We start from the raw sequence: 13082 nt of genomic DNA on the forward strand, positions 1-13082 counted from the left end.
TGCCATCTGCCTGCGCAGAAGACGAGCCATCCAAGCGTGGAGCTTTGGGATTAGGACTAACTGCTCTGAAGGAATGAGCTTCACAGTCACACTTTCTAATTATAGATATGAAAAGTATAATACTGCTGTGGAACAAGGAATCCATTCGCTGCTTCCCATAGGCAGGCAGGGGCTCAGCCACCTCCAGGAGAGCAGGGCTCACCACGCGGCACGGCTCCTTGGGAGGACAAACGCCATCACCCCAACATCCCCCCTGCCTCCTCCTTTCCCCCAGCTGCTATCGCTGAGCATGGCGCCACATGGTGTGGGACATCCCTTTGGGCAGCCTGGGCCAGCTGTCCTGGCCGTGTCCCCTCCCAGCTCCTGGGGCACCCCCAGCCCCTCGCTGGCCGGGCAGCACCAGGAGCAGGAGAGGCCTTGGCTCTGTGTGAGCACTGCTCTGCAGCGACTGAAATACCCCTCTGGTATCACCCTATTTTCATCAAAAATCCAAAACACAGCACTGTGTGAGCCTCTATGAAGAAAAGTAATTCTGTCCCAGCCAAAACCATGAATATATATATATATCATTTAGTAGGCTCTTATTTGTAACATTAGAAACAAAGTGGTGAACATAACTCATTAGGCGCTAGGTCTGCTCCCCAGCTCTGCCCTGCACTTGCTGCAGGGACTAGTGTACCTAGGGCTTGCTGACCTCCTTCATCATCTAAGCTTTGAAAAAGCCTTTTGTAAAGTCTGTACCAGTACTGCTATCTCTCATACTACAGAAGAAAAAGTAGTCAAACAGACGACGGAACTTATACCTTTAAAAGTGAGCTTGGTGGGATACTTTGAATTATTTTCTTTTTAGCAAAGATAAACAAATGACATTTAAATCCTACTAGACTCTCATAATGTCACAAAGAGACCCAGCCTTTCACCCCATTGATTTGGAAACATCTAGGGAACAACTCCAGGTTTTAGCTGTCCATGACTCCAGTACTGGTTTTTGGACCAGAATACTTTACCTCAATATGCATTCTCTTTTTTTTCTGTCTTTTCATCTTACTTTCATTCACTTAAGGGAAATAACTTTTTAGTGTTTTACACTGCAAATCATAAGTAAGTCTGCAGCTTGTACAGACAATTCTGAATCTATGAACTGAACACAGTAACTACGTGTCTGCAGTAGCATGGTAAAAGATTCTCAGCTGAATGCTTACAATGTACTGAACTCTCAGTTACCTGTGATGGGTAAGAAACAGTGACAAATGAAAAGCTAGCCCAAAACACTGCTCAGGAGACTATTAAACTTTCATCTTTCTCTTTGGAAACCAAAATACTGAACTTGGATGACTAGGTGGTTTCGCATTGTCGTTACTAATTTCTCAAAATTCTCTGTACTCAAATGTGCAGAGAATATATCTTCATTGCAGTTCTTGAAACTTACACTAGCCTACCTGATATATCTCTACCAGCTAGTGCGAGGGGTTGGTATCAGTGTAGCCAAAACATCACAAAACTGCACAGGCTGCCTCTGTGATACAGTTCTTCAGCTTTCTCTGTGAGATTGGTAATGGATTCTAGTTTGCTACAGCTCTGGTAGTGGCACCTGAGTTATCTTGTAATGTAAAGCATGCTGTGTCATATCACCCAGATTGAAATCACACCTTTGACTGAAGCAATGAGCAACCATACAGAAAACAGCAATTTCCTAATTTCAAAAATCCTATTTGAAGCACTGGAACACTTCTCAACTGCCTTCATAGCCACAGAAATGTATTCATGTTAAGAGAGCACAGTAAATTTTAATTTTAGAAGGACAGAAGTTTAATTTTACTCATAAAATATAAAAGATAATAAAGTAATGGGTCAGATGTTTTTAGACCTAAGAAACAGCACCATTATGATTTAGATATCTGTCATAAGTTAACTACAAACCAATATTTGACACTCACACTATATTTAAATTACGTTCCTCTAAAGTACATTAAGAATTCAATGTTGAGAATGCAGTTATTCCACAGATCAGGCTAACGAAGGGCCAATGTAATAAACAATTTATAACTTTAAGTATGTTTCCCGCAATAATGTTCCAAAATCCATCCTAAATAAATCTTGTATAATATCTCATTATAACTCATAATTTAGCTGTATGAAGAATTAAAGAATTAAATTATGGTTATTCTCTAATACACTGGATGTTTTATCTTTGCCCTTAAGAATCATTTCATGGCATAATTGATTGCTGGAACCACATATCTTATCTCAAGGATGAATAAGAAAAACTTCACAAAATGATTTTAGAGCTTTGGGACTTGTAAGAGGATGTGATATGTATTTATCAGACCTTCAGAAACCACAAGTATAGAGAAATCTCTTATCACTGTATGAGGCAGGGATTAGCAAACACACTTCTTTTATTAGTATGACAACTGATTAGAGGAAACTCATAGCAACATTGCATGCTCCTGAAGTGGAGTGTGTGTATTCAGGAGTCAGACATGACCATGTATCACTGTGGTGTCAGGTTGAGGGATACTGTCAGGTCATCCTGAAGTTGTTTTATCCTAGCACTGACCATATACAGCAATCTGTGAAGTTACTGGGCTATACAGAACTATAGCTACAAGTGCGATGGGAAATGATCTTGGCATAAGAAGCCTTCCAGCTTTTGGCTAATTCAGTCAATTTGCCACTGAAAGCTAGCCTTGCCAAGCTAAATGAAAATGAGCTAGAATGTTTTAGACTTTAATATTAGCTTTGGTTAGGACTTTTTTTTTTTTTTAAGGACTTTTTTTTTTATTGGGAGGCCAGAAACATTTTATTAAACTTCAAAATATAAAAGCAAAAATGAAATGTCCATACAGACCTGAAAGGATAACAGATCCTAAAAGCATATTTTTTCTCTGAATTTTCTGCTTCCTTCCTCATCTCTTTTATAGTTTCCTGACAAATTGTGTTAATTTACCCAATTCCTTCATCTACTTCTGCTAATATAGAGATGGCAATCCGAACGGGCCTTGCCTTCTGCTAATGCAAACTTAAGTTTCCTAAATTGTTAATGCAACCTAAAGTATTGTAAAACCTCTCAAAGATCATAGGAAAAGGGCAAATAAAGGTATATATGCTACAAATATAAAGGTAAATGTTTGCCAAAACAAAGCCTTTCACTGCAGAACTTCCAAAGGGAGAATATTGTCTTGTTTGTGAATGCACTCCAATGCACATCAATGGCATTTCAGGAATCACAAGTATTGTCCACACCAAAAGGCAGAAAGAACCCAATTAGAAACTGCTGTTTTCAAATGGCCATAGACATTTGATTGCAGCTACCCCAGCTGGCCAGCTGGTTGGAGTACTTGTACACATATCAACAGTGTACAAATACATAATTTAAAGGTTGTGCTGCCACCAGTGTTTGTTTTACAAGACTATATATTAAGGCAGAGGTCATCTTAAAGGCCACCAACAGTAATGAAGTTTAATCTCAGTTTTGGTCTCATGTTTGGCCCTCCAGGAATTTCTCTTCCCACCTCCCCTTCTTTCAGAGAAGGCTGCTGTGAAGTTTGTGATGTAGCAGCTGTCATACCTTATTTCTTCTAAATTCCAGTAGTATATTAATCAGACTAATATTAATTATATTAGTCATATTAATCAGTCATAATTTCAGGGGTCCCAAAGATTTACATTGAGCTATTTCTCATTAACACCATCTCATTAATGGGAAGCAAGGTACAATTTTTGTCACGTTCTTCAGTTCTAGTGATATTCAAATCCAGAAATTGTCTTTGATTCATTTCTAGAATACTGAATGCTTCAAATGTGTATTTTAGTATTTTCTGTACTTCAATAAGGAAGGACTGAATTCTTCAGTAAAATGTAGCTGTGAAAATTAAAATGCCAAAGTACTTTTCACTGATTTCCCAGCTTTCTTATACTTATCATTTGTCATTTCTCATATTGGATTATTTATTTATTTATTTATGGATTTGTCATTCCTGAAAAGCTGAAGACTGGAAAATAGATTACATTGGTCTGCTGACAGTAAGTGTGAATAGAATGGAAGTCATTTTCACAGACCCCAGCTCAGCATTTTGTTCAAGCACAGTTCCTCCAAACAAACTTTTCAAGCAGGTGACTGAGGCAGGAGTCTGTTGCAGGCTGGAGAACACATCAGCCCAGATATTGACAGACTGAATAGAAGCCATGCAGCTTTCATAGAGAAATGCCAAACTGTATCTCTTGGAACAAGGTTGCACAACTCCCATGTGCAGCATTTTTACCTGCTCCAAGGTCCATTCACTACAAATAGGACTCATACTGAACACTGAGTTGCAGTGGCCATGGGAACACTGAGTGGACAGGAGACTACAAAACTTTTTAAATTAGTAAAATAAAAGCATATAGGACAGCTTAAGGAGCAAATCACTTGAATGAGTCATGTGCTTCTTTTCTATTCCATAAAGGCTAGGGAGGCCCTAATACTTACAGTTCAAAATACAGTTGCAGTGCTCCATAACGTTTTGAAGAATGAAGTATTTAAGAAAAGTGGATGTTCCGCCTTTCTGGTTGAACATTTTTAAGCTATCTTTTGTAATATAACATAAAATGATTTAGTTCTCAAAGAATAACTGAATTACATAAATAAAACATTACATAAAAGATGTCTGAGTACAATTTATGTGAAGTGAATTTCACAAGATCTGGACTATTGTAGAAAATTCAACTCACCTCTTCTTGATCCTTTTATTCTATCTAAACATAAGAATTTATATCAGTTCGAAAAATCTATTACTCTTTCTCATAACTGAATCCATTATTTTACCTCCATGATCCATCAAGTAAAAACAAGCGCAATACATAGCTCTAGCAGAACCTTGAACATAAAAGGCCTCAAGAATAGAATAAGTTAAACCCATCTTACCGTGCACTATAACCAGATATGATAACCTTGACATTTAATTTAAATCAAGTCATAGAAAAGACATCTGACTATAATTGCTATTGGTCATATAAATAAATACATGATTATAAAATGGATTGGACTTGGAAAGGTATAGTTTTGCATGTTACATTGCCAATAGCACATTGAACTTTGTGATGGTTTATCACCCTTTGCTACCTTCGTCCTCCAGTCTTTCCTGGTAATGGATCCATCTGGCTGAAAAAATACGGAGAGAAAGAGCTGAGAATAAATAAATAAATAACAAAAAAAATAATATAAAAAAGCTTCTTTTTCCACATTACTCTTCATTTCCAGAGCTTTGCAGATTACACTGCGTTGATGATTTTTTCTCTTATTTGTTCCCCTGCCATCCCAGGGGTGGTATTACAGCTTGAATTAGAGTGGCAACCTTTCACTAGTCCAACCAGGCCTGGCTTTAGGATCAGACAAAATAAGGAAACAAATGTAAATGTCTGGATTTAAGCCAGAAAGATGAACCAATGGATCTCATGGCAGCATATGTGGTTTTAAGCTTTGCCTCACTTCATTTATGGCTGGTGGCAAAAAAGACTCTACAAGGCACCACAATTTCTCAGGGCAATGCAGTGGAGAAAAATGATCATCCTGGCCCCACCACCTACCTGCCTTTTTTGCCTTTCCTTGATTTCTTCTTCTGCTAAGAAAAGAGGGTTGGCTGGTCACCAGGCACACATCAGTGAGGTGGAAATTTTGTTTAGGCTTAGAAAACAAAGGCTGGCTGCACTCCTTCACCTACACTATGTCACCTTGGGGAAGCCAAATATGCACATATTGCCTCTAAACTGGACAAAATAAACTAATTTATTTGATGTGGTGTATAGAATGAGACACACCAAAGTGACTTTACCTCCTGCTGTCAGCCAGTGCTGCTGCTTATCTCCCATCCTGGGCCAGCACATACTAGAGGCAGCTGGCAGACCCAAACCCCGTTAATAAGCTAGGGCTGTGCAAGCATGCAGAGAGACAGGAGGAGAGGAAAATGAGCAGGATGTAGCAGCAGGGCAAAATGCCTGCCAGCATCATCCCAGCATGCCAGGCTCTGTCACCTGGAGGCCACCACATGGGGGTGCCCGCTCCTTTCAGCTAAGCAAAGACACATCTTGAGGCCACACTTGGAAGTGTAAGTTTGAAACAACTAATTTCGTTTTACAACATGTATGTTATCACACATACACACTCTCAACAAAGAAATTTGTCTCTCTCCTGGATACCTTTACAACAACAAACAGAAAACAAACAAACAAACAAGCTTCTGGGGTGCTTTATAGGAGAAACGTAGTTTTGGTGTACCATCTCAAGGAGCCCTTCTGTCTGTTTTGACTATAGGAGAAATTAGGGAGACAATCTGTCCAACTTGACTGGACGAACAGCTTTTCTGTTCCCTATATGCTGGTTTAGGCTAATGTTCATTGTGCAGGTGTACTTTCCTCAAAATTACTGGTGTTCCTTCAGTGGAGTGCTACAAAATCCTTTTTACTTCCACCTGAGGGCAGGAGCCAGCACAGAGAAGCTTGGACAAGTTGGTAAAATTTGAAATTCAGAAAATTTTCCCATTTCCCTATTGCTGTTGTAGTTTGTTTGTTTGGTATTATTTTCCTGGCAACTCACCTTGGGAAAAAAAAAAAAAAAAAAAAAGTCTCCATTGAAACGCACTTCTGTCCTTTTCAAGGTTATATTTCTTTTATCAGCTTTTTTTTTTTTTTTGAATCATGCGTGCTCAGCTTTTATTTGCAACGTTCTTAATGTTTCCAGTCTGAAAAATCATCTTAGAAATACTGCTTGAACATCAAGATTGCAAGTTTGATGATGAGTTTGAATAACACCATTCCTATTCTGACTACATAACACATCTCTGTGGGATTTGCTAACCTCATATTGCAACAGTGCTAAACAGAGCTCCTGGCCAGAAGAGAGGTGCGTGGATTGATGGAGGTTTGATAACCGTAAATAATATCTCACTGGGGCCAGGAGCCAGTAGTTATCATTAGCCTAGAAAAAAACAGGGGCGGTATTACAGCATGAGACTTTGCCTGGGACTCTCCCAGATCATTCCATGCCAATTCTTATCAGTATGGGTTTGGCAAAGCCATTTAACCTCTTCTTTCAGAGTGGTGATCACTTTCCAAAATCACATGGATGGTATGACAGCTAATTAATTACTGTTGTATTGTGCTTAACAAACGTAATTAGTATAAAGACAGCTACAAGGGAGAAACACTGCACAAAAAAAATGAAGGTGAACAGAGACGGAACACTAAAGAGGCTATAGGTGTGGTCAGACAGAAAGAGGAAGAATAAATAAGGAATAGAACTCTGAATAGACAGTGCATAAAAGATGTGCTTGAAAGAAATATATATATATATAATAATAAAAAGGTATGCTGCCTTCCAAAAGTAGAGGAGGGGAAAAGGAAATTAAAAATTAGAAGCAAGGCACTGAGATGAATGGATCTGAGATATACAAAGAGAAGAAAAGATGATAAAGAAAAAAGGTAATAAAAACCACCCAGCCTTTAAAGTAATGAATCTTTTAATTTATTTATACCTTTTTTGATATTAGAGGAAAATGGTTGAAAACTCACACTGAGCTCATGCTATGTTAACACAGTAGAGCTCTTAATTCCTGGATTATGTTGTTAAATAATTAACTGATGAATCATAAGTAAATAATTGAAACTTGGTTCTCTAAACCTCACAACTGAGAACATTAAACTGTCACAGTTATATTAAATTTTAGCAAAACTGATATTGAAGTTAATTAGAAAATCTGGAAAAAACTTCTAAAATCTGTAGCTGTGAAGACTGCTAGCAGAAGCATCTGGGCCCCGTTTCCCTGTGGAACAAAATAAAAGGGATCATCAATTATTTAAATCTCCTACATTAATGTTAAATCTAGAGAAGATGGAAGCATGGATTTCTAGTTCTTCTGTGAAATACCTACACCTGCCCTGAGCCTTGTCCTGTTGGAGAAGGCTGTTGATGTATGCAGAAGGATAAGAAGTAGGGGGTCACACTGACATGCTAATGTAGTTTTGATTTCTTTTTAAAATATCCAGAATTCCTAAACTTTAAGAGCTATGAAACAAGTCCTTACACTTCAATAGACAATGATAGATCATAGGTTTCAAGACACTATTTAACATTCAAAACAAACAGCTTCAGGAATCTAATAATAATTGTGTTTATTCTTGTAAAAGAGGAACAGTATACAAACTAGAAAACATCACTCCTGCATCCACAGAACAAAATAATTCCTTTCCCCCCATGAACTTTTTTTTCTTTTTTTTTGTTTTTCCAATACAGCAAAAGCATGTGTACTTTGGGTCTAAGCAAGGCAATTAATCTGGATTCTGCCATCATCATGTTAATGGGATTTTTATTATTTTTTTGTTCCGTAAGAGAACTCTCAAAGCACAGATCCTGCTGTGCAGAGCGATCAAACTCCTCTACAAGCACAAACTGGTACAGTCCAAAAATCTGAGAAAAAGCAAATAATTATTCCCATAAAGAAATTATGAAATGCTGTAGTGTTACTGAGATTAATTTCTTTTTTTTTTTCATTCTTGTGATCAGATATTTAAAAAATAAATAGAAGGCAGTTTGTATTTGAAAAGCCCCCACCCTTCCAGCTTCCTGATGCTTAGTCTTGCAAAACACTTGCCAGCAGCAAAATCTTGAAGTGTCTTTGAGTGCCAACACTGGCGTGACAATGTACCAGCCCTCCTTATCTTCACTTCATAACGTCTCACTCCACATCTGGTCTTAAATTAATTTCACAGCCACCCCTTCAGTCACATTCATCCACTTTTCCACATCAACCCCCACCTTGGGGTTCACTTGGCGTTGCCATAGGTGTTGGCACCGATGTCATTCTCTATGAAGCTCTCCAGCTGCCAGCACAAGCCCTGGAAGGTGGGCCTCTTGCTGGCCTCCTGGCTCCAGCACAGCATCATCATCTCATAGAGAGCCTGTGGGCAGGACCTGGGCTTAGGCAGTCTGTACCCCTTGTCCAGCATCTGGATCACCTGGTGTCCTGACAGTCCTGTTGATGGTTCAAGAAAGAAGGAATTCATCAGACTTCCAGGGTCTGTATAGGCACGTGTGGCGCCGCATGTCCCTGTCTCCTACCGAGATAAGAAAACGGGGTGCTTTCTCCAACTGCAGCCATGCTAAGGGCAGAGATGGGAGTGGGAAAGCACCATTCCACTGTAAAAGGACACAGAAACCAATGGAGGTGCCCTGATCAGCAGCTGAAAAGCACCTCCAGCACCTCCCAGGCTCCTCATCCCGACTGTTCCGATGCAAGGCATTTCAAATGGGTTTGTCTCGGTGGGAGGCTTCTCCTCCACCACTCGTACTTTGCTTAAATTATTTTGACATCTACTTTACTTAAGCTAAATCTAAGTTGTTCTGCTCTCAGCAGCTCCAAAACCTCCCAAGAAAATCTATCCTGCTTTTGAATTTTCCTTGCATTTGGAAAGTTTTCGATAACATCAACCCTAATTTTCCTCTGGTGCAGTTATCTTGTGGTATCCTGCTCTGTCACCGTGGGTCATGGAGAAGAAGCAATTCCCTTATCTTTGTTGTACCTTTTATGTATTAAGGCTATTGTCCAATTCCCTTTCAATTTTCTACTCTTTAAACTCAATCCTCAGTTGTGTAATCTTTACTTCTTTTTCTTAGATCTCTGAATGATGTCTCCTTTGTACGTTACCCGTTGCCACAATGGTTCAACATAACCTTATCTCTTAACTGATTACAGAGGACAAACTCCTGAAAGTAATATCAAGAAAGCAAATAACCACGGCAAAAAGACATTTTCTTCTGTAAAGTTAAAGGCAAACTATGCCTTTGCCAAGGTATAATGCTATGTATTTACTCAGACAATACCAAAAATCATGGTGCTATGTATCATTTCTACTTGAATAATTTATTTATGTATGTGTGTTTACATATGCACACATATACAGTTCATGTAAGAACAAGTTGAGGATTTGGAGAATTTTTGTTTGTTTGTTTGTTTTGTTTTTGTGTTTTTTTTTTTTTTTCTTAAAGTGCTTTCACAGGACGGGAGGATGGGAATTAAAAAGCAAAATCAACTTTTCCTTTTACAGTAAGTACCAGTTTGGGACCCCATGAAATGTAATTTATGGTAAATGCACCAGCCCTCAGGTCTGTTGGGATGCAACATAACTTTTTTTGCTTCAGTCTTGCCCTTGTGTTCTCCTCACTAGCACAAAATGAATCACAGTCAGGCTTTTCATTGATATCTGTTGTTACTGGAGCCACAGGTCTTGAGCATTTCTCAGAGTGCTAGGTATATTGGCTGTTCTCATACCATTAAATGTACTTTTGTGGTTGGTGAAATTTTATTCCTAATACTTGTGATCCTTCTCTTTATGAAATCTTTCCACTGTGTAGTCAAATATGAGGGAATGTGGGAAAATCACCCTCATTCATTTTTTGGATGGCTTCTTCCTGAAGTACCTATGCAGTATTTCATCAACGATAGCGCATTCTTTTATGTGATATCCACACAAAAGAAAGGAAAAACAAGGCAGCAGGCAGGTGAGAGAATGAGACTGCACCTTCAGTACTGTGTTCAGTTTTGGGGCCCTCACTACAAGAAGGACATTGAGGCCCTGGAGCAGTGTCCAGAGAAGGGCTATGATGCTGGTGAAGGGTCTTGAACACAACTCCTATGAGGAGTGGCTGAGCAAACAGGTTGTTTAGTCTGGAGAAGAGGACACTCAAGGGAAACGTTATTGCTCTCTAGAACTACCTGAAAGGAAGTTGTGGGGAGCTGGGGGTCGGCCTCTTCTTGCAGATAACTTGCAAGAGTTTGGGTTGGAAATTAGGAGAAATTTCTTCTCAGAAAGAGCGGTCAGGCATTGGGACGGGTTGCCCAGGAAAGTGGTGGCATCATTGTCCTGGGGGCCTTTAAGGAAAGGTTGGACCTGGTGCTTAGTGGGTAATATTGGTAGTATAGGGATGGTTGGACCAGATGATCTTGGAGGCCTTTTCCAACCTTAATGATTCTATGATTCTATAAAAAGCCTTCCCCTTTTCCACATTCCAGCAGCTGGCATCTTTGATCTGGTGCTGGAGGGAAATAGGCAGTTGGCTTCTGTGTATGTGAAATGCAGGTTGACTCCAGCAAGAGAAATCTTGAATGGCTGTTGATCACAGCCTTTGGAAAGCTTCCAGGGAGCCTGGGGCAGCCAGAAGGTCTGACCCACTAAATGGGCATCATCTGAACAGCTACCTTTCTGTATTTACAGTTCTAACCCTTTAACATGCCTGTAGTTTGGGCATTAAGCTTTTTAATGTGTCCTGGTTTCAGCTAGGATAGAGTTAATTTTCCTCCTAGTAGCTGGTATGGTGCTGTGTTTGGGATTTAGGATGAGAACAATATTGATAACATGCTGATTTTTAATTGTTGCAGAGCAGTGCTTACACTAAGCCAAGGACTTTTCAGCTTCTTGTTCTGACCTGCCAGAGGGCAGGCTGGGGGTGCAGCGGGAGCTGAGAGGGACTCAGGACAGCTGACCCAAACTGGCCAAAAGGATATTCCATACCATCTGACGTCTTGATGAACAATAAATACAGGGGGGCTGACCGGGGTGGGGGACCAGCTGCTCAGGGGTAGGCTGGGCATCAGTCAGCGGGTGGTGAGCAATTGCATTGTCCATCACTTGGTTTGTACACTTTATTATTATTATTATTATTATTATTATTATTATACTTTCTTTTCTGTCCTAATAAACTGTCTCTATCTCAACCCACGGGCTTTCATTTCTTTCTGATTCTCTCCCCCATCCCAGAGATGGAGGGGGTAGGGTGAGCGAATGGCTTCATGATGCTTAGTTGCCAGCCATGTTAAACCACAACAATACGTCGTTCTAAAAGCAAGAAAACAACTAGAAATCATTCCTTAGGTAAAAATACTTACCTGCATATGGCATCTTTCCATAAGTCATTATTTCATAGACAAGTATTCCAAATGACCACACATCTGACTTAATGCTGAATTTGTTGTAGCAGATTGCCTCGGGGGCTGTCCACTTCACTGGAAGTTTTGTTTCAGGCCTGGTTTCACACATATTTCCATTTTCTACCTGTCATCAGTAAAACAAAGTAAGTTTGATTTAGGATCATCTTTAGCAAAGCACTTAAGCACCTGACCAAGCTAAGCTTGTGCTTAAACTTATCAAACGCTTGCCTTTCATGGTATTAAAGCATGCACTTACTGAAGTCTTTTGTTGAAGTGGGCTTTACAGTTGAGAAGTGCTACTGTTCATTGGAGGCCTTTCCAAAGCATTTATCATTTCAAGTGAGCACACAGCGTTGGAGTGGCTTGTGATTAATTATGACCTGCTACTGTGAGCTCTGAATCTAGTGTGCAAGATCTCAAAAATCTGTCAGAAGTGGCAGTGTAAGCATCCTGCTGACACTAGAGACCAAATGTCTCCATGTCAGGTCTTCAGTAAATAGAGAAGGGAAGAGCTAGAGCTAATGAATTCAGAACCTTTGTTCTGTGATTCATTGTAATGTTGAAGGGCCATTAACTTTGATAACAATTGCTTAAGAAGGTTTCAGGACTGAAGAACAAACTCCAAGTGATTCAAATTAACATTAGCTTACAGTGGCTGCAATTAATTCATGTGAAGTGAAGACGAAATACATATTAAAAAAAAGAAAAATTATTTGCTTGCAAATTTGAGTTAATTTTCCTTACCCATAGAAACATTTCCTTAAAGTTTTATAGCATGGACACCTAAACTTTGTGAACACTTATTCTCTCTTTAATTCCTAAATGTGGTTTAGCGTACATCACCCACACTCAAGCCTTGGTCAGGTTTTCCTCTTACAAATTCAGGCAAATGTATACAAGAATTTCTGTTGGTTTTTTGTTTGTTTGTTTAATTTAGAATGTATCTTTTTCATCTGTGATGTCCTAAAGCTTTGAACTATTGGTTCAAATGTCTTGTGTCTACATATCTATGTCTTGTATCTACACGTTGATATAATTGGCATTTTGACCATAATACTCATCTCTAGAAGCAAGAAATGATTTGATTACGCTAATTAACATTCTGTATTTCACTTCTCTCAG

At 39.3% G+C, this 13082-nt stretch overlaps 1 protein-coding gene across 2 annotated transcripts in view; it reads right to left on the reverse strand.

Annotated features, from left to right (window-relative positions):
• Positions 1 to 7253: 7253 nt before the first annotated feature.
• Positions 7254 to 13082, reverse strand: part of FRK (fyn related Src family tyrosine kinase) — a 59571-nt gene continuing 53742 nt past the window's right edge. The window contains exons 7-9 of one of the 2 annotated variants that reach the window (XM_083831581.1): positions 11919 to 12084; positions 8792 to 9008; positions 7254 to 7799 (exon numbers count right to left, since the gene is read on the reverse strand). In XM_083831581.1, coding sequence (XP_083687707.1) covers positions 8800 to 9008; positions 11919 to 12084 — 375 coding nt within the window. In that variant the 3' untranslated portion in view covers positions 7254 to 7799; positions 8792 to 8799. Of the gene's footprint in view, positions 7800 to 8131; positions 9009 to 11918; positions 12085 to 13082 lie in introns of those variants that run through there. The other variant, XM_083831580.1, reaches the window with a different exon arrangement.

The sequence above is a fragment of the Anser anser genome (genome assembly GCF_964211835.1).
Source record: "Anser anser genome assembly, chromosome: 3".
In the NCBI taxonomy this organism is placed as follows: Eukaryota; Metazoa; Chordata; class Aves; order Anseriformes; family Anatidae; genus Anser; species Anser anser.